Here is a 24,380-nt window from a genome sequence, read left to right on the forward strand (position 1 = left end):
CATGGATCAAGGTAAGTGCCTATTTCTTCATGATATGATAAGATCTATATGTGAACACATTATTGTATGTGTTCAATTTACGTTCATTCATGTTTTGACTTACATTTTTAAGAGTAAATAATCAATTTAATTTTTATTGCAGGAGTTATTCTATGAAATTTTTCCGTGTATTATATTATTTTTAACATTTTTTTTTATAATTTTCACTTCAATTCAAAGATTTTATAAAACTCACTTTAATTAATATTTTATTTAATTCTTAAGAAATATATGTTTATAAGATAAAAATATTTATTTTTATTGTTATAAGGCTCTTACTTTGTGTCGCATATTACAGTAGGAAGATCTTATGAAATCTACATAATAATATCATGAGTGTATGACTCTGCGATGAAAATGTTCTAAATCCTTTAAAAAATTATTTAGAATATTTAATCATTAAATTAGTCTCAAAGTATTTTATTTGTAGCTGAGTTAATCCCTTAAAAAATTACCACCAGTTTAATCCTCTAGTTTCGATTATTAAAGACTTGCTTTCATTGCAGTTTAAATCTTTGAAGGTCTAATCTTAGAAGAGCAATAAATATGCGAAGATTTAAATATTTTAGAGGCTAATATATGGTAACTAAAATTTAGTGACACGTGTAAACTTTAGAAGACTGATAAAAAAAATCTAAACTTTTTTAAAACAGCTTCCTCAAACTTTTTTTTCCATTTTCATTTTTTTTTTCATTTATTTTTCTCCTTATGAAACACATTTTTTTTATCCCTATTCAAAATAAAGAAATAAAAAGATGCTAGTGAATTGTTTATTAGCATACATTTGGACAGAAAGAAACCCATAAAAAAGAAAATGGTGAACTTGCTTTTTCATGTTAAAACACTTTTCTTTTTTCTTTTGAGAAAAGAAATGTAAAAGTTAAACTAATGGGACAAATAAGTTGAAATAAATTAATTAATTGCTCATTAGAATAAAATTAGCTTTTATTTATTTATTTTGTAATTAATTGATTGGATGGAGATAAATCATTTGGGTTGTGTCTAAATCCATCCGCTTATAAACAAAATTAGAAACTCTGATTCAGCCAAATATATATTATAGATATGTGCATACTATGATAATGAACCCTAAGCTCAGTTTTAGGTTAAAACTCATGTGAATTACTAACAAAAAAACAAACCAAAACTAGGAAACAAAAGATGTAGTAAAGTCTTAAGCAACAAAATCTGATCTGTGGATACATAAAAAATAATAATAATAACTCGTTCAAATGTACAGTTCGAACCTCTCAAATATAGCACTTCCAAAAAGATGAAAATCTGACCTAGGGAGAAGCTTCATACAAATTCTCCAAAAAGATAAAACAGTGGTTATATCACAGTGTGACTAGCTTCCCCGGAAAGGGCTTCTTCCCAAATGACAACCTCATGTATGACCTTTGTTGCATATAACAGTTACCTACAACATCATACTCCTAAACAAGCCAATTAACTTCCATTTTGATGGCTTAACAAATTGGAACTCTTAGAGTTGCTTTGAATTTCCATCTATGGCCATATTCCCCATACCAACTTCCACAGCCTCATGCCCAGCTTTTTCCCTCTGCATCTTTTCAGATATTTCCTCATCAATTCCAGCATGCTGCACATTAGCCACTGAGGGCTCAAGAGTCCGGGGACCAGCACTGAACCATGGATGCTGAAGGCAGACTGCAGCAGTTGGCCTCTTTTCAGGGACAAAATCAAGTAATGGAAGAAGGAAGTCAGCCATGCTACTTGCATCTTCTTCACTGAAATCATACTTCTCCATCATCACCTTATTAAGAGGCCAGAAACGCAATCGACGGATGTGTCTCAAATCGCCATATCTATTGAAAAAATCTCGGGAATAGCGCCCACCAAGTGCAATCTGAAGGCAAAGGTGTTCAATTTCTATGAGAAGAAAGGAACAGATAAAATATTCACAGTTGTCGGAATAACATATTGCCGCAAACTACCTACTAGATTGTTTAGTTTTTGGAAAGCAGAAGAATTCATTAACACAGAAATATGGTTGAATAAAATAGCATCAGGAAAAAGTGTGTATTCTATGTTGAATTTTTTTTTCTTGATCACATCAACATGCAAACTGATAACAGCTCTGACATTCTACAGCCAAACGCAAAACAGGCCTACCTTGCGAGGCATCATCCCAAGAAGCTCCATCATCAACGCTAGATGATCCTGTAGAGTAGATTCCAAAATTGTCAACAATACATAGATTGAAATTGAGGTGCAAATAACCACAGCAGTATTTCACAGTTTTGTACATTTTTTTCCCAAAAGAATAGGAAATGATGACATTTTCAGTTAGTAAAACGCAATATTTTAAATGAAACGGAGGCTTAGAACCCCAATCACTTTTAAACAAGTTACTTGACCATGACCTCAATTGATCCAAACTTCAAAATGTGTTTAAAGAAGCATAGTGAAGCATCAATTTTAAGATCATTTGAATAAACAAACAAGTTCAAAAATTGAGAAGATTATAACATCTTCATCAAAAACTCCATAATTTAGTTCATCAACAACTTCAAAATGTTATTGACTTGAACTATTTTGGCCAAACCAACCTACAGAAGCATTTTAGCATGATAATCTTCTCAATCGTTGCTTCGTTGGGTTAAGAAAAGCTAAGGAGCAAAGTAAAAGAGAAGAAAAAGTGTAGGTTTTCTGTTGTTTAAATTTGGCAAATTAAAAGGTGTCGAAGTGAAAGAAATAACAAGGGCAGTGTAGAAATGGGGTGGAGAATTCTGCTAGGCGTATCTCCAACAGATTGGCAATAGCATACAGGAGAGGCGAGTACAAAATCAGACATGATCATAGAGAATGTGGGAGAGAGAGGAAAGGGACAAATGTTTTGGTAGTGGCAGAGGTCACAGGGCACAGAAGCACTACTTTAATATGTATTCAATTTTATCTTAATTTTCAGAACTTGTTCACTGAATTTCTTCCTATCTTTCCTATAGTAATTTCAGCATCTATCAAGGGGTATTGTCCGAGTCTTCCAACATGACTCTCAACTGCAAACAAGCATGACACTCGGACGCAGGAACTGGAAGCCATTTCTCCACTTCCAAAGTGTCGTCAACAGAGACACACTGCAGGTGCATACTTGACATGACGACATATCTTGGACCAGATGTGGCCCTACAATTGGATGCACATGAAATGACACAGCCCATCCCTTGGATGCAGTGCAGACACAGCATGCTCCCTGAAAACACGATATATGCTGTTTTATTTTAAAAATGAGGAAATTAAAAACAAACCAACCTATTTATTTAGATATTATTTCTCCTTGCCATTTCATCTCCACTGTCATGGTCATTCGTAAAACTCAACAACTGTCGCATCTTCACCATCATGCACCATACCTCCACTGTCATGTATTACGAAAAGGAAGGCTTTGATGATGTTAACTATTTAAGGGATAGAGGAAAAATGGATGCAAAATCATGATGGCTTGTTCATGGAGCTCATGCAAAACCATTTTCTTGTGAAAAAAAATTGGAACGCCTACTCCTTCATGCATTCTTTGAAAAGGAAATAAGATGACCCCTCAAAGGACGGAGGATCTAGTATTTGTTCATAGCAATCTTCATCTTCTCTCAGAAACTCCTCAAAAATTCAATGAAGAGGCAATAAAATTGTGGGATATTGCAAAAGATGACTTCTCGTTGGAAGACAATGGGATTCTTGAGATTGCTCGTTTATCTCTTGATGAATCAAGCTCAAAAGATTTCTTTATAGACCTATTGATTTTTTGGATTATGAAGTATGATTAGTACTACTTACTAGACTTACAATCATATGAATATATTCATATGTGTGTGTGTTCTTGTGTCCTATATCTTTTAATTTACATGTATCCTCGTGTTTGTGTCTATCAGCTTCCGTGCCTCTTAGACATTTATAAGGCCTTGGGCTCTCCAAATACAACAGCTAGCTTTAATGGTGTGGCTCTCTCAAGGTTCAAATCAATTGGTATCATAGCCTTTATGCAATAGAAGGTGTGACTCTCACAAGGTTCTTATCAATTTTTAACAAAAATTTACTTAAAAAAACTAGGAGAAATATTATTTAAATGCAAATAAGATTCAAACAATGTGAGGTACAAAATTGAATTTTACCATTGAAAAACAACAACCCAAACGGTCAAGGACAGGTTTTATTCTCAGAACAAACATGATAGCAAGCCAGTTTCAATAGTCAAAATAAAAATAATAATAATAGTAATAGTAACAGAAAGCATTAGATCATTATGACAAGAAATGAAGCCAACCAGTGCTTTCAAAGTCCCAACAGGTGCACTTACCTCATCCCTATCATAGTTGTCACCACTATGAGGATCAAAAAGAACATCGCCAGAGGCAAGCTCAAAGCAAATGCAAGCAAAGGACCATAGGTCTGCTGGAGTTGAGTACTTAGATCCAAGAAGAACTTCAGGACACCTGTACTGCCTTGTCTGAATATCATTTGTGAATTGCTTATAGGTCCAACAAGCGTTACCAAAATCAACCAGCTTGCACTTAAGATTGACAGATTCAAGCAACTTCTTTCTTGTAGTGCGGCTACCTCTTCTCTGACCATGACTTCCTTGAGGAACATCCTTATTTTCAGAAGTCTTTGTGGATTCATCTTTACTAAGAGGACTATTAGGTTTATTGTCACCAGATTCTACACTTGGTTTCACATCATTACTACAATCATCTTGCTCATCGGGTGCTTTGGAATCCTCCTCAGCTTCCTCGGCATGTTCCCTTCCAACACAGCCCTGGGCTGCCTTTTTAGCCTTTTTTCGCAATTTCTTTTTCTGGTTCTTGGTCAGATCTCCATTCACACTCTTACTGGCTATTGTTGTCCCATTTTTTGTGACAGTCTTATCCTTCGTGTTTGGAAGGATAAGTGGAACACCTGATTTTCTAGGATCCTTAGATGGATCTATGGGAGACAGAAGCAGGACATTCTCAGGCTTCAAATCAGTGTGTATTACAGAAAGCTCACGGTGCAAGTAATCCAAACCCACCAAAATATGGAAACAAATTTCCTTGACCATAGGAATGGGAATACCTCGGTAATCACTATACTTGATAAGGGTGAGAAGATTATCACCAAGGAATTCAAAAACCATGCAAACATGCTGGCCATTAGGTCCTGAGTGCTTAAAGTGATCCAAAAGCTTTACAACGCATTTTTTGTCATCTGGATCCCCATCAGCAATTTGTTTGAGAATCTTTATCTCGTCCATTGCCGCTTCAGTGTAATGCTGAGCACTCTTTTGAATTTTTAAGGCAACATATCGCTAAAAACAAACAATTTAAACCATCAATAATAAAGTTCCAAACGATAGGATGCTGAGTGTATGTTAGCTAGGCATTGCTGAAATAATGAAGAATAACATAGACTCTGTTTGGATAAATTTCTTTGTAAACCTTTATAAGAGAACAAAAATTAATTGAACTTTTTCCATAAGCTAAAACCAACTTCTATACTTAACTTTTTTAAAAATTCTTCTTATCTAACATCTCTAGAATCTAAGACGCAACAATTGATTTGAGCTTAGGGGAGAAGCTCAATGTATTTATTTACCTTCTTATTTTCCTCTCCTGTAAGTGCTACTAAAGAAGTTTATAGAGACAGGATCACAGTCCTAAAAGGAATTTCCACCTAATGACAGAAACTCTAATGTGACACAGTAGCAAGACCAACAATACGGCGAATTAAAAGAACAAGGCAACAAAAAACAAATAACCCGATAACAGAATTTGTTAGCTGAAGAAGAGAGATCGATACATACAATAAAATAAAATATATATAAAGAAAAATAACTCTTGAGATACCTGTACTATAGAACATTACAGGTTGACAAATTTCTTTCAATAGCCAACCATAGACCAACAATGAAAAGCATAAACTCCAATAAAAACAATTTCTTTCAATCACCAACTTTAGTAGGCTAGGTCAAATTCAGTTCATCCCTCCATAGACAAAAAACGGTAATAAATAGAAACAAAAACTTGTCCAAATCTCCATAGAACAAACACTCCTTCACAACCCAAATAAAATACAAAACTTAAACTCTCTTAACTAATTGTAAATTGTCAAAAGCGTTCATTTCTGTCATCTTGCGAGGAAACAAACAAAAGGGCACGCACCGATTTGTTAGTGTCCCAAGCGAGCCACACAGTGGAAAAATGACCCCAACCAAGCTTGCTCTGCACCACATACCACCCATTCTTGAAAGTGTCACCAATCCGAACCGCATGGTACCCTCCGCGCCTGTAATCTTCAGTTCCTTCGTCCTCCGAACTGTAATCACTCACCTCAGTCCGGTCCTCCGCCATTCCAGGACCTTCAAACACAAACCCAGGAAGGCAATTTGGAAAATTTCAACGAAGATAATCGATTTGACCAATATTGAGAAATATTGGAGTGAGAAAGAAACGAGAGAGGGGCTTGAATTCGGTGAATGGTGGATATGGGAAATTAGGGTTTTTGAGTGATCTTGTTGCCGGGAAAACAACATAAGAACTAAGAAGGGAATTCAGTAGTAAGTCACATTTTGCCATTTTAAATAGAATAAAACTAAAACATAAATGTTTATTTTTTATAACTACAAGTTATAGTAAGTAAATATTTTTAATAGATAAATTATATTGTAATTAAATTTAATAATATATAATATTTTGAAGATGTAATTTATATTTTTAATTTATTATAAACATTTTATAATATGTTTAATTTTTATTTTAAGTTTTGGTATTTTAAAAGATATTAAAATTTAATTTTAAAAAGAAAATGAAACAACTAAATTGAAAAAAAAAATATTAGAAAGAACAACTTAAAGGTGTATGTGCTCCTTCTTTATTTTACATATTTTACATCTGAATATATTATTTAATCTACATAAAAAAATATCCCCTTCTAAATAACAGTCAAAAATTCATTGTGGTTCACTTTTCACATTCTATTTAATTTTTTCAAACTTTCAAGATTCTTATTATCTAATTTTTTTTCCCTTTTCTAATTAGTGATTTAAAATGTTTTTATTTTAAATTTAAATACCTTAAATAATATCTCAAATTTAAACAAAATAATATAAAAAAATGTTATAAATAAATATTATTAAAATGATATTAAATTTAAAATTAGTATACACATTAATATTGAAACAATTAAATTTAAACTTAATAAATACGAATTCGCAAAGAAATGTGTTTTTGCTAGTTTGCATAATAGTATTGAGGAAAAATAGTTAAAAATATTTTTGTTAAGAAAATAGCAGCTAAAATCACTTATATTCAATATTATTACTTCTAGTTTTATATGAAAAGAGATAACCATGTACTGAAAAAAATATTATCTCATTTGATGCTGTAGTTTTTATCTCCACTTAAATAATTTTCATTTTTTCAGTTTTTGTAAAGGTTTATTAACTGATCTTTTCAAAACACTATCAATAAATTTATTAAATTTAATTAAATACACAAATTTCAAGTTAAAAAAAAACTTATATATTTTCAATTTCTCAAATTTAGATTTTTTAATCCTTTCAGTAAATTATAGAAAATATTTTTTTATTTCCTGAAAGTTCATTTATTTAAGTTTACGCTAGAATGTTTTTATTTTTTTTATTTTCACATATAATTTTGATATATTAAGTCCCTCACATTTTTTTTAAAAATAGTCCAAATTTAAATTAGTTTTTAATTTCTAATTTAAAAATAGTTTATTTTGATTTTCAAAGTTGATGTTGCTAAAATGTTGTTAACATAACTAACACATATTTAATTAAATAAATGATTTTGATGCTGTTTAAAATATTTTTCTTTTCTCCTTTTTTTAATAATTGTGGTCTGGATTATTGTTACTACTATAATGAAATTTTTCCTTTATCCTTACATAATGTGTAAGGAACTAGCTAATTGTGTAATAAAGAAAGTGATTTGAATGAGATATGTATGTATATTTTAATGTTTGAATAAACAAATTTATAAAATTGTGTTATCTTCGCTTTTAAATAAGTAAAAAAAAATGAAATTTAGAATGAAATTGAGTTCTGCTAGAGTAAACTATATTATTTTAATAATTATTTGACAGAATATGTTACTGAAGGAAATAAATTATCTAAATGTTTTTTTTTTCAAAATTTTCCAAATATTTACCTCTTTTTTGTAATGATGTGTCAAATCAAAATGAATGTTAGAATTCAATTGTAGCCAATATAAAGAACACTTAAGTAATAAAGCAATACACCAGTATAACAAGTGAAGATACGAATATTTGTAAAATACTACAAATAATCAAATTGTATATTTTAATAAAAAAGTAATAATATTGAAAAATAGTTTATATTTATCTATAATTTTTAAATGATATTTGTACTTATATTAAAATATCCATGTTAAATAAAAATTAAAATATTTAAAAAGATCGACTCTGACTAATTTTAAATTATTTGAACCAAATTTACGAAGAATATTTGTTTAGTTAAAAATATATTAGCAGACTGATTTTCAGTCATACCAATCAAACTAGTTGGTGTAGTCCAATTTTGAAAACAATGGTAGGAAATGACTAAATCATTATAAAAAAAAATAATAGAAATAAACGGTGAAATAACATTAGAATATATCACAAAACCCGTGCATCAAGAAAAAAGATAGGAGTGTGCGTTGACGGTTTCTTCCTACACCTCCATATGTTCATCTTTTCATATAAAATGTAAAAATATTTTTTATCTTTTTGTGTGACTCTCATATAGTATAGTTTCTAGATTATATATTTCGGACATACATTTAAATAAAGACTTTTGAATTATATAATTAAAAACTAAAAAAAAATTAAATTATATAATCCGGAAGCTAATTACAAATTTAAAAAAAGATTTTTAGATTACGTAATTCAAAATATTTTTGCAATGAAGATGAGAGAAGAACATATGGAGATGCAGGAAGAAAGAGTCGTGTGTGGTTTTTATAGTCCATAAATGAGAGAATGGCTTGCCGGGATGTTTCTTTTTACACCCCTATAACTTACCTTTGCACCTGTAAGAATGAGTAAAATGCCAAATTGTCCCTAATCCTACTATCTGTCCTTCAAATATTCTCATTCTCTCCTGGTGCTCATTCTACTCTCTAAGTCCTTGCATCCTCTCTCACTCTTTTTCCTATGTGTTTCATTTTTTTTGGTTGTGCAATATTTTGAATTTTGTTTTTCAAGAATTTTCTAAATTGTATAATCCTTATAAATAACTTTAGGTCTACATAATACACAACTGGATTTTTTAATTTTTTTTACTTTTAAATTATATAATTCAAAAGTCATATTGGATAATTAATTTTAACTTTTAAATTATATAATCTAAAAGTTAAAATTAATTTGTAGATTGCTAATTTAAAATGTTTCTGAATTTTGTAATTTGAGTTGAACTCCAACCCAAAAATCCATGGTGTGTAAAAATCTCTCTTTCAACACCTGCACCACCTCCATGAATTCTACACTGCAAAAACCAACAATAGTGACTACTGTATTTCACACACTAAATTTAAATAAACTATTAAGATATTTTACATATTAAATCAAAGTTGTCTATTTATATTAATAGTATAAAATAAATTATTTGAAAAAGTTAGTTAACAAAATTTTAATTACTTATTACTTAAAATTTTAAATTAGTTTTTATTATCTTTTTAAAATTAATTTAAAATTTAATATAAATTTTAAATTATTCTTTATTAATTTTTTAAAATCAATTTAAAATCTAAAATATTAGTAACTAAAATTTAAGTAGTTAATTTAGATATCAATTTATAAATTATTTTATAAATTTTTATTAATAATAGAAATTATTTTAGATATAAATATTTTTTTAGTTTTTAAATTAGTATTTAGTTTAGTTAATATAGTAATTAATTTTTTTTATTTTTAAATATAATTATTATTTAATGATTTTTTAGTGTTTATATTGATTTTATAAAATAGAATATTTGAAAAAGTTATTTTTTTTTCTTTTTTGACAGGTCATATCAAGACTTCTAATTCATTTTCAATTAATTAACCACTTACAATAATTCAATCACTATGAGTTAGTCTAACCTTATTTTGTTTATTTAGTATTATAAGAGAAACTATTTCCTTAACTATTATTCCGGCTACAATTGCGTTGAAATAATAATACTTTTATCACTTCACCTTCCTTTTTTTTTGTGTTGTTTCAGACAGGTTCATGCTTTATGGGAGAGGGGCAAAGATAATACAATATTTCATAATATTGCATTGATGATGTTTTCGATGTGTAGTGTATAAACTATGATACGAAAACAAAAGATGTTGATTGTTGTCCAGTTCATTACTTTCTTACGTTACCTTGTTTTTTTATTCACCTTTTGTGGAATAGAAAAAGAAGACAACTTCAAACATTCGGAGAGACCAACGCAAAGAAGAAAGGAAAAATAAAATAAAATGGAGGAGTTTACAAGGTACTGTTTGCAGACCCCACTGAGAGTTTCTTTCTCTAGAAATATAAGAGAGAATTTATAATATTATTGCCACAAAGTTCAAAACAAAACTGAACCTTCACTGATTCATGAATGTGCATCCATCCACTGACTATGACTGCGAGAGATGTGGATGGTGTCTCAGAAAAAGATGATCCAAGGGAATTAACATGAAAAGAGACCCAAAGTTGGTTTCTTTCTATGCCACTGTGCTTGTTTCAATTCAAAATAGTAACCACTCAGAATCCAAACTTGTGTTTTTTAAAAATTTAATTCAATTCTATGTCACTGTGGTTTTTTTGAATTCAAAAGAATACCACTCAAAATCCAAACTTATAAAAAAAAAAATTAACTATTTTGGTTTTGAGTATTATAATTTACACCGACATAAAGATAATATAATCTCTAAAAATTAGGATACGAGGACACAAATCTATATATTATATAATTATAAATTATATAAATTGACAATAAAGATTTATGTGCACAAGTATGTTTTAGATTATTTTTTGAGTAGAAAAACGTTTTTCGTAACTGATTTAAAATGATTTGTTTCTTATTTTTATAATTATAATAAAAATTTATATAATAAATTTGAGTTTTTAAAAAATTAATGTATTTTTTCTTTTTAAAATTATGTTAAAATCGTACTAGATCAAAAATCTAACAAATACTTTTTGAATTAGACACTTTACAGATATGTATCTTACAAATGTCATGGAGTGTCGGTGTGTAATACGAGTATCCAACCGACACACCATTTAAGATAATTGTATAAGTTTCATATATTTATAATAGTGTTATTTAGAAGAAGATGTTCATAGATTTTTTAGTAATAGTGGTTTGTGTAATGACATATGGGATAGAAGTCTCCATATATGGTGTTTGGTATTTTAAAAAGACAAATAGAAAGTATTTAAAATAATTTGAACTTAGATGTGATTCATGGCTAATATAGTTAGAGTTTATTGTTGATGTAACTGTTTGGGGATTTGGAACCACATGTCTTGCAAGGAAAGTTGAGCATATTTGAGTTGGTGAAAAGAGGCGGGTATATCTGCTACACAAGTTATATCTGCTTTACTCATACCTTCATTCACTTCAATACTCTAACCAATAGCAATCAACAAAACATCAACATTACCCACACTTGTTCACTTTCTTATTACAAAACGTGGTCAACATTTTTTCCTTATAAAAAATGGTGACCAAGATTTTATATTTGCTTTATACGGTTCAATCAAATTTTTGAAAGTTTAAAGTTTAAATTAAAAAAACACTAATTTTTGCATAATATAAGAATAAAAACATATTTAACAATTTCTCTTATATTATAATATAAGATAAAAACATATTTAACATTGAGAGTGTGAAATCCTGGTGAGTTGATATAATTGTATTTGTTGAGTTTCTATATCTCAGACTGGTTTATTTTGGTTGGTTTGTAGTGTATTATTTGTTGGATCCTGTGTTGGTAAAGCGTTAGAAAACTTGTTTTTGATGTTTTGTATAAGAGTCAGAACACTCCTAAAGTATCTCATTTTATTTTATTTATTCTTTGCTGATAAAAAATTATCTTGGGATTGAGTTTTGTTGATGAAAGTTTTTGTCAACGAGATCTAATGTTTTGACAACAGAAGAGTTGGGTTTGTTTGGTGTGTGGTGTTAAAGTGTATCTATCTCAGTCTTCTGGAACATAACATCATCCGTTTGAAATATTTCCCACATTCATAACCAAACAAACAACATAGTTCCAATCAACAAAAGAAGAAACGGTATCGTTTTCTTTCATCAATTGATACAGTTTTAATGTCAAACAAGTCGGTTAAACGTGACACAATAATTTATACACTTATACGAAATTATTAGAGGGAGATTGTGGATACGACGTTCACAAATGTGTTTCTTTTTGGTAATGTGGATTATTTATTAATGTTTAATCAATGTAGTCATTATCAACTGACGTATATTTATTTATTTATTTAATTTAAATTATACATGGTTTTGATTGACATAGAATTTTTAAATAAACTAGCATTTAATATTCAGCAGACCGAGTTTTTCGGATTAAAATAAGAAATTAAAAAAAAGTGATTTTTTTATTTATTTAAAATATAACTCTTTAAATCTTACTTCCATGCTATAAAAATAGTTGAGTTTAATTAATTTTCAATATTTAAATTACTTTATATTATAATAGTTTCCTTTCATTATAAAGATGAAAAGCTTCATATTTATTTAATGGAAATAAAGGCCCTAATAAATAAGCCAGAAAAATCCCAGTTCTGCCACTTGAACGTGCGTTGGCAATAAGAAGAAGAGAAGAAAAGCGTAGGGGTAAAATGGGGAATATGGAAGTGGAAAACTTTGGCTTTTAGGATATTATTGGTGTTGTTGTGCTTTATCTTTCCGTTTCTACAATACAAAATTGAAAGCAAAAGAGGTTTTGGTTGTTGTGGATGTGGACTGCATTCACTTTCTTTGAAAAAACGATTATCTAAAGGTGAGATTTGAAATAATTGTGCATTGGGGTTAGCTAAAGCTTGATTTGATGTGGTGCAATTTGCAAAGCAAAAGCTGAAAGCACTTGTGTTTCTTCGTATTTTAATTTTCCTCCCTATGCTTTTTAAGGAAAGCGCGATTCATGTATGTATAAACGAACGTAAGATTTTTGTGTCGCGGAAATGAGTATCATGCATTCTGAATTAATGATGCAAAGACACAAAGAGTTCTCAGTAGGTGTCGGGGACGTGGTTACACGTCGGGGACGTGATTATGTGATGAGAAATTTAGTATTTGATTTTCATCGTATTTTAAACTTTTTCGAATAAGCCACCATTTAGTATTTGTTTGACTCAAAATTATTTATATTTAATCAGATATAATGATGATATATAGATGGATAGAGTAATTTAATTACTCCTATCATGTTAATCAAAACGTTTATGAGTTTCATGTTAATCAAAACGTTTGAGTTTGGATTATTGTGAAAGGAATACACATATCCATATATATAGTTTTGATATTTTAGTTTTTTTAAAACCTTATAAAAAGGGAAAGATTTATTTATTGTAAATGTGACATACAATAATAAAAATAAAACAAAGTTATTTTACCTTATTATTTGTTATTCTTTTTTTTTCTTCTTCAATTACAGCTTACACTTGTAGGAGTCATCAAGTTTTCTCTCTTATTCTTCTTCTTCTTTCTAAAACATACTGGAGTCACAAATCTTTGTTTAAGTTTTTTATGATGCACTCATGCTTTTGCCCTCTGTCATTTTACTACTTTACCCTTAAATATTTTTTGCTAATATTTTGTTCTTTATTGTTTTTTTGACCCTTTCTTGAGGAAGAATGGAATTTGACTCATTAGAAACTACTATTGCTGAAATGGATCCATATTTGAATCTCACTAGTCCTTACTACTTGCATCCTAGAAAAAATCCAGGACTGATTCTTGTCTTTCCATCTCTCAATGAACCAACTATCATATATGGAGTAGAAACATGAAAGGGCCCTTTTATACAAGAATAAACTCAAATTTGTTGATGGAAGCATTCCAGTACCCAACATAAGTGATTCAAGTTTTGAAGCATGGGAAAGATGTAATGTAATGGTTCTTTCTTGGATATCAAGAACCTTATCACCACAAATTGCAGAAAATGTTGTGTATATAGACATAGACATTGCTCAAAATCTTTGGGAAGATTGGAGAGAGAGATTTTCTAAAGGAGATCATTTTCGGATCTCATATTTGCTTCAAGATTTGCATTCCACAAATCATGGAGAAAAGAATGTGAATCAGTTTTGTACAAATTTGAAAATTATATGGCCAGAGTTAGAATTTCTTAGACCTATACCTAACTGTGTTTGTAATGTTCCTTGTAATTGTGTTTTGTCAAAGATCTATGCTAAATAGAGAGATTTAAAATATGTCATCCCTTTTCTAAAGGGTCTTGGAGAGATCTATAATATTGTTAAGACTTAAATTTTACTTATGGATCCTCTCCCAAATATGAACATAGTTTTCTCTCTAGTTTTCCAACAAGAAAGACAACCTACAGGTGCCACTATAGACATAAAGGTTCTCCTGAATACTAATGAAAAATTTGTCAAATAGAAACAACAAGAACATGGTTTTTGGAAACCCCAGAATCATAATCAAAATCAGGTTTTTTGGAAGACTCAAGGAAGGGGAAATGCATGGTGTGGCCAAGGAAGAGGTAGAGGAAGATCAAATAATCAATCAAACACAGTGTTCTTATTGTCACAGAACAAATCATTCGGTAGATGAGTGCTACTCTTAACATGAGTATCCTCCATGGTACAAACAGAAGAATGAACAATTCAACACTAATCAAGACAAAACATGCAATCTGAATGTAAAGAGTGACTCTTTACAAAACAACAATAAAAAATAAACTCTATTTTATTTCTGTTATTGTATATCACATTTACAATAAAGAGATGTTCCCCTTTTTATAGGGTTGCATTCCTTTCTCAATATTCTCTCCTCAAGTTGAATGATGTATACTCATCATACCAAGCTTGTTCACAAAATTTTGGATGGGAACTTGTTGTAGGTTTTCATAAACATGTCCGCTAGTTGATAAGAAGATTGAATAGGTAGGAGATGTAGGAATTTGTCTTGTATTTTCTCACAAATCACATGATAGTCAATGTCAATGTGTTTCGTTCTTTCATAATCCTAGCTTTCAATTGAGAGATTTCCCGTTCAATCAAATTTTTTGTTCAAATAAGAGATAGACAAAGAATAAACCTCTTTTTTTATGATTTTCTCTCAATCAATATTCTTTGTGTTTAAACATGTATAAATAAAGAACTTATGTTTACATGCTTATTTGGAATAACATGATGAATATTTTATGGTATTTAGTACAATTTGAAATGTAATTATTGATGCATGTCATTCGATAGTATTATATATATTATAATATTTGTTTGTTGTATGTAGATACTTAGTGTAGTATGATGACCTTTTATGAATGTATAATGAGACATAAATCAAAATACTAGGAGATAAAACGCTAAATTTCTATAATAAATACAAATAAGACATAGAAATTGATATTAATTTATTTTATCAATAATTATTACGAAGTGGACTTTAAGCCTAACTCAACCCCATAAAACCGGCTCATAAGATTGAGGTTTGCACCCACTTATATACAATGAAAGACTCTAATCTCTGGTTGATGTGGGATCTCCAACAATAATGTTTTTGATAATAAAGTGTTAATCTCTATAGAAATTGATATTAATTTATTTTATCAATAATGTTTCTAATAATAAAGTGTTAATCTCTATTATAACATGTGTAATGCAATTTTTTTAAAAGATGTTAAATGTAAGAAATAACTTTGAATAATTAAGATGCAATTGATTTCTTGTATTTTGGATAAAGTGATTCAATAACAATTTGTAATTTTTATTTTTAGTATAAAAATATGTTAGTTATGCTTTAGTATGTAATTATGTTAGAAGATTAGATATTCATGTGAGTGTGAAATAATATCTGTACTAAAACTTATAATTATTATATTTGACCATTATAGTGTATGTGTCACGATGTGAATTATTGTAGTTATATTTTATAGAAGTACATGTAAATTTATAGATAATATAAGAGATAATTTATATATATATATATATATATAGTTCTATTATCTCTGTTATTATTGTTAATTACAAGATTTTGGAGTGTTACCATTATTGTAAATAATTAGCTATAAATTATATTTTCACTTTTATAGTTTATTTCTTGCATTCCAAAATTATAATACTTGAATCTTTTAAAAAAAATCCATTTGGCATTCTCAAATTTTAATAAACTGTTAATTTTATATTCTTATTTTATTTCAATTTATAAAAGTGATACATTGGGAAAATGATGTTATTTAAGTTAAAGTGATAAAGAGTGTGAAATTTACCCCAAAATCTAAAACAATAACTAACTAAACACACAATCACTATATATAATATTAAAATCATATAAACGACCTTTATATCATTCGATAGCTGATTTACTAAAAAATGTAATCATATAAGCTACCTTAATCATATTTAGTTATTTATTTTATTTTATTTTTAACCAACCGAACAAATAATTTTAATTAAATAAAATTTAATTCGAGACGGGTTAAATAAGATCAACGTTAATAATAAAACCTATAGCTAAATACTTAATCTGTCGGAAAAAAATCTAAATAATAAAAAACAAGGTAACTGATTTCTAAAAGATAAAAATCACTTGCATTACAACAAAATTATTAAATATCAATAATTTAGAAATAAAAAATATTAGTCATTATATTAAGTTAAATACTATTTTATAAACTAAAACATTATTAATATTTAAATATTTTTTATTATTAATAAAAAATTATAAAGTAGAATTTAAATTAATATTTAACATTAGTTATTATCTAATTTATGTTTTACATTAACTATTACCATTTCAAATTAGCTACTAACACTGATTACATGTTCATAACTTTTAATATAAGGTTAAGTATTATTATGCTCCAACTTGTATTCTTGCTTTGCCTGATACAGAAATAAGACGAGTGTGTTTGCGTTTGACTATTGAGTCTAGAATCGCTTAAAAAACGCGAAAAGATTGAAATAATATAACTTTTATTGGACAAAACCCTATAATTGTTGATTCCATGTCAACACGGAAGTTTAATCGATTTTGTTGAACAATTCAAAATGTAATTATTTTATATTGAAACTCTGAAAACAAGTGTTCTTTTGATTCATGTAGCTTTAACCAAATTTGATTTTGATTCTGTCATTTTAAATTAAATAATTTAATCTTTCATTCTTCTATATATAATCTCTTTTTAATTTGACGAAAGTTAAAAATCGCAAATAAATATCAAGTGCAAGGATAAAAGAGATTAAATTCATATATTTTAAAAACTAAAAAGGCAATCATTAAGTTTTCTCTATCTTTAAAATATAAGTAAATTATGTTTTTAAGTCTCTATAAAATATATATTTTTATTTTCATTCTTTTAATTTTTGAAATCATCATTTTTTATCAGAAAATTTAATTTGAAGAGAGCTAATAATAACATTTATTTATTTTAGATTTTGGAATGTTTTTTTAAAAGTGTCACAAATATTAATCGGTCTCATATAATATTAACAATAAAAAAGTTATTTTTAATTTAAAGGAATAAACACATTTTTTGATTAGAAATCTTTGGTTAAACCGGAAAAAACCATATTTATGCTAAAATAATAAAACTGTGTTTTTTTGTTATTTAGTTAAAATTCAGTGATTAAATAGGAGTGAAAGGAGTTTTAGTGCATCTGTTTTGACCAGAAAAGAAACTTCCGAAACTAAAAAAGTGGCTAAAATAAAAATAAAAATAAAAACAAAAACGCGTGCGACGGACGCACATGATTATGTAACACGTAGTTGTAGTGTTGGTTTATGAAAAGGAAGATGAAGTTCCGTTGAATTAAACGAACAAAACATTAATAAAAGCAAACGATAGACACAGAATCATAACTTTACGTAATCCATAGTTGAAAACTCAAATTCTCTGTTCTGTTATCTTCCTTGTTCCAAAACAAACTTCATTACAAATAACGTTGTCTCTTCAATTACAATGAACAAAAACATCATCGTCTTCCTCAACCTTCCAATCCACACACTCTTCTTCTTTAGTGTCTAAATTCTAATTCCCTTTTCTCTTCTTTCCTACACATATTACACATACGTACATATACGTACATACGTAAGTTACATATAGTAAAAATATTAATTACGATATCAATGGCAGCGGCGGCTTTTACAATCTCCGCCGCGTTGTTGTTGGTGGTGGCGGCGGAGGTTGCTGCCGGATCGCCGGCGAGTCTGACTCTGGAAAGAGCGTTTCCGACGAATCACGGAGTGGAGTTGAGTCAGCTGAGAGCGCGCGACGCGCTGAGGCATCGCAGAATATTGCAGTCTTCAAACGGCGTCGTTGATCTCTCCGTCCAAGGCACCTACGATCCCTTCCAAGTCGGGTAAACTTTGTCGGTTCTTCTGTTTTTACTTTTCACCATTTTTTTTTGGTTTCGTGTAGTTGAATCAATTTCAGAGGCTTTTGGATTTGTGTTGGATTCTGAATGAGCACTTTTCTGTTCATATCGAATTCATGTGTTAATACTTTTGATTAATCTGTGACCTTCCTTTGAATTATATAGTAATTGTTTGAGTTTTGAAATTTGGAATTAATGGCTTATTGCAGGCTTTACTTTACAAAGGTACAGTTGGGTACTCCTCCAGTGGAATTTAATGTGCAGATTGACACTGGCAGTGATGTTCTCTGGGTTAGTTGTAACTCCTGCAGTGGTTGTCCTCAAACAAGTGGGCTTCAGGTAAATGCAAATTTTCTATTTATCAAGATTCTGTTTCAATAATCTTCTTGTAAAATACTTGTAAAAGAAGAAAATAAGTTTTTCAAATGAATTGATTTTCTCTTCAAGTTTTAAACTAGCTTACCTATAAACTATTTCATTGAGCCTCTTGTTGAATTTAATTTCTAGATAAACTAATTTTTACATGTTCATTTTCGTCTAGAAGTACTTGTTGAGAAGTTTTATGTGACCTAATTTGATGTCATGAAGTATGTTTGTAGAATAGTAAGGTCAACAATATACACCACCTACAATTTGTGAATGTTGTGGTTGTTGGATTTTGTTACAGATTCAGCTAAATTTTTTTGACCCGGGGAGTTCATCAACGTCTTCACTGATCGCTTGTTCTGACCAAAGGTGCAATAGTGGCATACAGTCATCAGATGCCAGCTGTTCCAGTCAGAACAACCAGTGCTCATACACTTTCCAGTATGGGGATGGAAGTGGTACATCAGGGTATTATGTGTCAGATATGATGCATTTGAAAACTATTTTTGAGGGATCTGTGACCACTAACTCTACAGCGCCTGTAGTTTTTGGGTGAGCTTTCATTAGTCTGAAATGGTTGATTGATACTATTCTGGTTTTCCTATGTTAGTTGGTTTAATCTTGGGAAGTGTTGAATTGTGAATGGAACAGTTGTAGCAACCAGCAGACTGGGGACTTGACAAAGTCTGATAGAGCAGTCGATGGAATATTTGGATTTGGGCAACAGGAAATGTCTGTCATCTCTCAGCTTTCCTCACAAGGGATAGCTCCAAGAGTATTCTCCCATTGTCTGAAAGGAGATAGCAGTGGAGGAGGCATATTGGTTCTTGGTGAGATTGTGGAGCCAAACATAGTTTACACCTCACTTGTTCCAGCACAGTAAGTTCCTTTCATCAGGAAAAAAGACGTGTTTAGTGTTTGTTTGGTAAAAATAATATTTGCAGGGTGGGGGTAATCCAGATTCTTTGGTAAATGTAGTGAGTGAATGGAAGTTTGTGCTTTTGTACTTGGGAGTCTGATAAAGTGTCTGCATAAAAGTTTCAGCACTACTGATTGATAGCAAATATTCAATACCGGAAGTCTTCCAGTGATCTAGGATTCTGAACCAAGATTTAAAATAAAGTTTCTGTCTGTCAATCTAGAATGTTGCAATCGCTTACAGGTTTGGAATGTGATTGTGATGAGTGGAATATCAATACGAAGATATAGAGTTGACACAAAATTTTGGCTATGAAACTAGGATAGTATGTTATAAATTTGTCATGTACTCTGGTGAGAGCTCTTGGTATAGTGCCATGCCATGTGCAAGGTTGATGATAAGTTTAGTCAGTGGTTAATTAGGTGGTCACGAGCCAGAGTAAGATGTAGATTCATTATTGTATATTCAAAGTTTTGTACAGAAGCTGGATAAGGAACTGGGAAATTAAGCGTATTACTGAGCTTAGGTATCTGTTCTGAGGTGTCTAGAAAGAATGTCCCTCTGTAGAAGTGTTTAGACTAACTCGTTCCTTTGCAAATATTTCAGGCCTCATTACAATTTAAATCTACAGAGCATCTCTGTCAATGGCCAGACTTTGCAAATTGATTCATCAGTTTTTGCAACATCAAACAGCAGAGGTACCATTGTTGATTCTGGAACAACTTTGGCGTACCTTGCTGAAGAGGCTTATGATCCTTTTGTCAATGCGGTGAGTTTCAGTTAGGTAATTTTAAGTAATTCAGTTTATCCAAAACATAGCTTTAATGTTTATCGTGATGCAATAATTATCAATCATTGCATGCTTTTTCTAGGTTGGAGGTTTATCAATTATTGATGGCAAGAATGCTTATTTTCATTAATGCAGATTACAGCTACCATTCCACAATCTGTACGCACTGTTGTCTCCAGGGGAAATCAGTGTTACTTACTCACCACTAGGTTAGGCTGAGTATTTCCTGCTTCTCTTTTTTGGACTTTCTTTTTTATTTTATTTTTCCCATTGGTAATTGGGTTCTAAAAAGTGGATCATCTTCATAGTCTCTTTTTCTAAATCCGTTTGTATGTACTGTGTTCAGTGTCACTGATGTTTTTCCTCAAGTAAGTCTGAACTTTGCCGGTGGGGCATCTATGCTTTTAAGACCACAAGACTACCTGATACAACAGAATTCTATTGTAAGTATTCAAACTTCAATTGCTATTTCTTAGATTATTTGAGCGTCTTGAGAACAGATATTGCTGACAGCTTTGATTCATTTGTTCTTCACGTACACTGCTTTGTATTGTCCAACTTTTATGTACTATATGTGACCTCACTAAATGCTATGGTGAACCTATGCATGTTACAGGGTGGTGCAGCAGTGTGGTGTATTGGTTTTCAGAAAATCCAGGGTCAAGGGGTAACAATTCTAGGAGGTATAATACATTCATACCAATTTGAAAACTTTATGTTCTGTATCCATCTCTTTTATGTTGACATCTAGCATGAATAAATGGACTAATTTTTGCTTTTTGATTGAGCACAAGTTAAAAGTTTGAAGCTTGAGCCTATATTTAGAAAGAAAATTGTTATATTGATTAGATTTTTTGGACCACTTATAGCAAAGTGTCATATTACAATCCCCTCCTGTTTTTACCTTATTCCCCCGCCAGGTTCCTCAGACTCACTATCATGAGGATTTGACCTGGCAGAATATTATTTTCAATTATTTGTTTCTTGTACAAAAAAACATCATTAGGATATTTTCTTCAAGTGTACGACTAACATCATTTTCTGTCGTGGCAGATCTTGTGTTAAAAGACAAAATTGTTGTTTATGATCTGGCTGGTCAACGGATTGGATGGGCTAACTTCGACTGTAAGTTTCAGCCACACTACCAGAAAAGCATATAGTAGATGGCATAATTTACCTTTTTCATGAGGCTCTTAAGTTCATGCTTTTTTCAACTCAACCAAGAATTTCCGTTTTGTTATTCTGAGTGTGGGACCAGCATAAAAACAAGAGCCAACTTTGTTTTAATTTATCTTTAACACTACCTTCTGACGCTATTGTTTTCAAATTCAACAACGTAGGTTCTTTGTCAGTGAATGTTTCTGCAGCAACTGGCACTGGCAGAAGTGAATATGTGAATGCTGGAGAGGTGGGTGGAAGCATTTCTTTACGCGATGGACTTCAATTGACAAGGACAGGGTTCTTGGCTTTCCTTGTGCATCTAACACTAATCTACTGCTTTGGATTCTTATAGCATATATACATTGCAAGAGATATTCTTTTTTATATGCATATTCTTTTGTCGGTATATATTTGTCACAATAGCCAAGACCACATCAATTTGAATGTTTGTGCATCCTCTCTGCACAATAGGCTTGTCCAGTTTATCCTCAAGGTGATTCTGTTATCATGTAGAATCAGATGATCACCCTTCACTTTTGGCAGTATTGTAAATTACTTCACAGTAATACTGATTGTAATGCATACACATGGTATAAAATAGCTTTTTCTTCCCCTGGTTTAGTTCAGCTTTTGGTTTCTGCTTATAATCTTATAATCAATGTTGTACTCATAGGGTGGTTCCAGGACCTATCACCCAAATGGTCCCAGGATGTATTAACTAAAGTGTATATTAATAATGATTATATTGTATGAAAAATTAGATAATACAAAATATTAATGTTTTAATTTAGGTTTAACAATAAAGAGATTCATCAGATAAGTGTAACAATCAAGTCAAATATACATAATTATTCCAGTATTAATTGTATTCAAATATTCAACAATCACTTGATCATTGAAGAACATCACTCAGAGGAAGGAAGAAGAACACAACAAAAAGAAAAAAAAATCAATTATTCATTGATAACAGTTAGTCTAATGGCCCTCACAAAATAACAAATGTTGTTGATGAAAGCTGATATTTTAAGTAGATTACATTAAGTTGAACAAGGCCAAAAAAGCAAATTTTTTTGAGAAATCAAAATGTAAAAAAAATTTCTCTTGTCAAATCATATCTCTGTATATGCATGAAGTGAACAAATTTTGCAGGGTTTCATCCTAATTCACCGGATGCACCGAAATGTAATCAATTCAGTTATTTTAGATAAAAGTGAAATAAAGACAAAAAAAATGAGATAAAAAGAAATAACATTTGAGTAAAAAAGAGATGTTATTTTTAGAGATAGTGATGAAAAGTAAAAAAAATTGAAAAAATATAAGAAAAATTTGTATATTGATAATTACTAGTATTTATTTTTTATATTAAGAAATAACTTGAAGCGAAGTTTTATTTATTTAATTTTAAATAAAAAATCATAAATTTATTACGTGGCACATATTAAATTTTCATCACCTTTGTAGTGTCAAAACGAATATCTGATTAAGTTTAAAAATGTGTTAATAAACCCCTTCGAATAATATGTTAATAATAATAATAGTCATGTAAATAACTGATTAAATTACTTTCATTAAATATTAGAAACTATTTTTAATTAATGATTTAACAAACCTTAATTTCAGCAGTCATCTCTATTGTTCTGTAAAACATTCTCATCTATTTTCTTCCATTTCCCTTTCTATCTATAAAGGTCTTAAAATCGTAATTCATTCTATACAAATTTATCATACATATAAAAGGAAAATACTCTGTTACGTGCACAACCTATGTTCAATTTTTAACAAACTCTCCTAAACACATCGTTTATTATCAGATAAATACTGGTTTAGACTTATTAAAAAAATTTACTCGTGATTTTGTATTTTTTAATAAATTTGAAGCAATAACAGTATGAATGTTCAAGGGTTCGGATAACCTGTTAAACTAGTGACTTTTTTTTTGTAAAAGTAAGTATTTCTTTAAACCCACAAACTGGATGACCCAAGATGTTACTTTTTTTAACATATATTTTGAATTTTATATTATTTATATTTTTTAGAAAAATTAATCATTTTAAATTATTTTTATCAGCATGCCCAAACCAAAAGATTTTGATCAATTTTAATGCAATTGTTTCCTGCACCATATCACTGCACCCAATCACCGGGGAAAACCCAAAAGTACCCTTAAAAAATAGGGTACATATAAAATTACATACTGGACCCTTTTTCCAGAACACAATAATCTCTTCTGGATAATTTTTTCTGGAATGTATTATTTTCAGTTTCAGATTTTTTTATCCGGAATGAAATTTTGTTTTTTTTTCCGGATTTTTATATCCAAAACACAAAAATCTTTTTCGAATTTATTTTTTTGGAATGCATTATTTTCACTTCCGAATTTTTATTTCCGGAATAAAGGATATTTTTGGAATTTTTAAAATCATGTTGGGTGCAGGGAGCATTTGCCCAATTTTAATAATGAGTTTAGTCCAGCTTACACATGCATCCTAAATATTGAATCCTAAATAGGCTGTTTCTTCCTGCACCTCCATTTATTCTTCTCT

At 30.0% G+C, this 24,380-nt stretch overlaps 2 protein-coding genes across 2 annotated transcripts; one reads left to right on the top strand and one right to left on the bottom strand.

Moving 5' to 3' along the window:
* Positions 1-1,213: 1,213 nt before the first annotated feature.
* Positions 1,214-6,609, bottom strand: LOC137835676 (uncharacterized). Its single transcript, XM_068644283.1, has 4 exons — positions 6,198-6,609; positions 4,358-5,344; positions 2,176-2,223; positions 1,214-1,909 (listed from the first exon to the last, which is right to left on the bottom strand). The coding sequence occupies exons 1-4, from the start codon at positions 6,384-6,386 to the stop codon at positions 1,526-1,528; spliced, it is 1,608 nt and encodes a 535-aa protein (XP_068500384.1). The 5' UTR covers positions 6,387-6,609; the 3' UTR covers positions 1,214-1,525.
* Positions 6,610-18,024: 11,415 nt separating this feature from the next.
* LOC137835680 (aspartic proteinase 36) lies at positions 18,025-22,458 on the top strand. The gene is made up of 10 exons (XM_068644287.1): positions 18,025-18,586; positions 18,811-18,940; positions 19,269-19,519; positions 19,619-19,846; positions 20,493-20,655; positions 20,812-20,885; positions 21,023-21,119; positions 21,293-21,359; positions 21,730-21,801; positions 22,017-22,458. The coding sequence occupies exons 1-10, from the start codon at positions 18,354-18,356 to the stop codon at positions 22,187-22,189; spliced, it is 1,488 nt and encodes a 495-aa protein (XP_068500388.1). The 5' UTR covers positions 18,025-18,353; the 3' UTR covers positions 22,190-22,458.
* Positions 22,459-24,380: the final 1,922 nt, after the last annotated feature.

This window comes from Phaseolus vulgaris, chromosome 5 (genome assembly GCF_000499845.2).
Source record: "Phaseolus vulgaris cultivar G19833 chromosome 5, P. vulgaris v2.0, whole genome shotgun sequence".
In the NCBI taxonomy this organism is placed as follows: domain Eukaryota; kingdom Viridiplantae; phylum Streptophyta; class Magnoliopsida; order Fabales; family Fabaceae; genus Phaseolus; species Phaseolus vulgaris.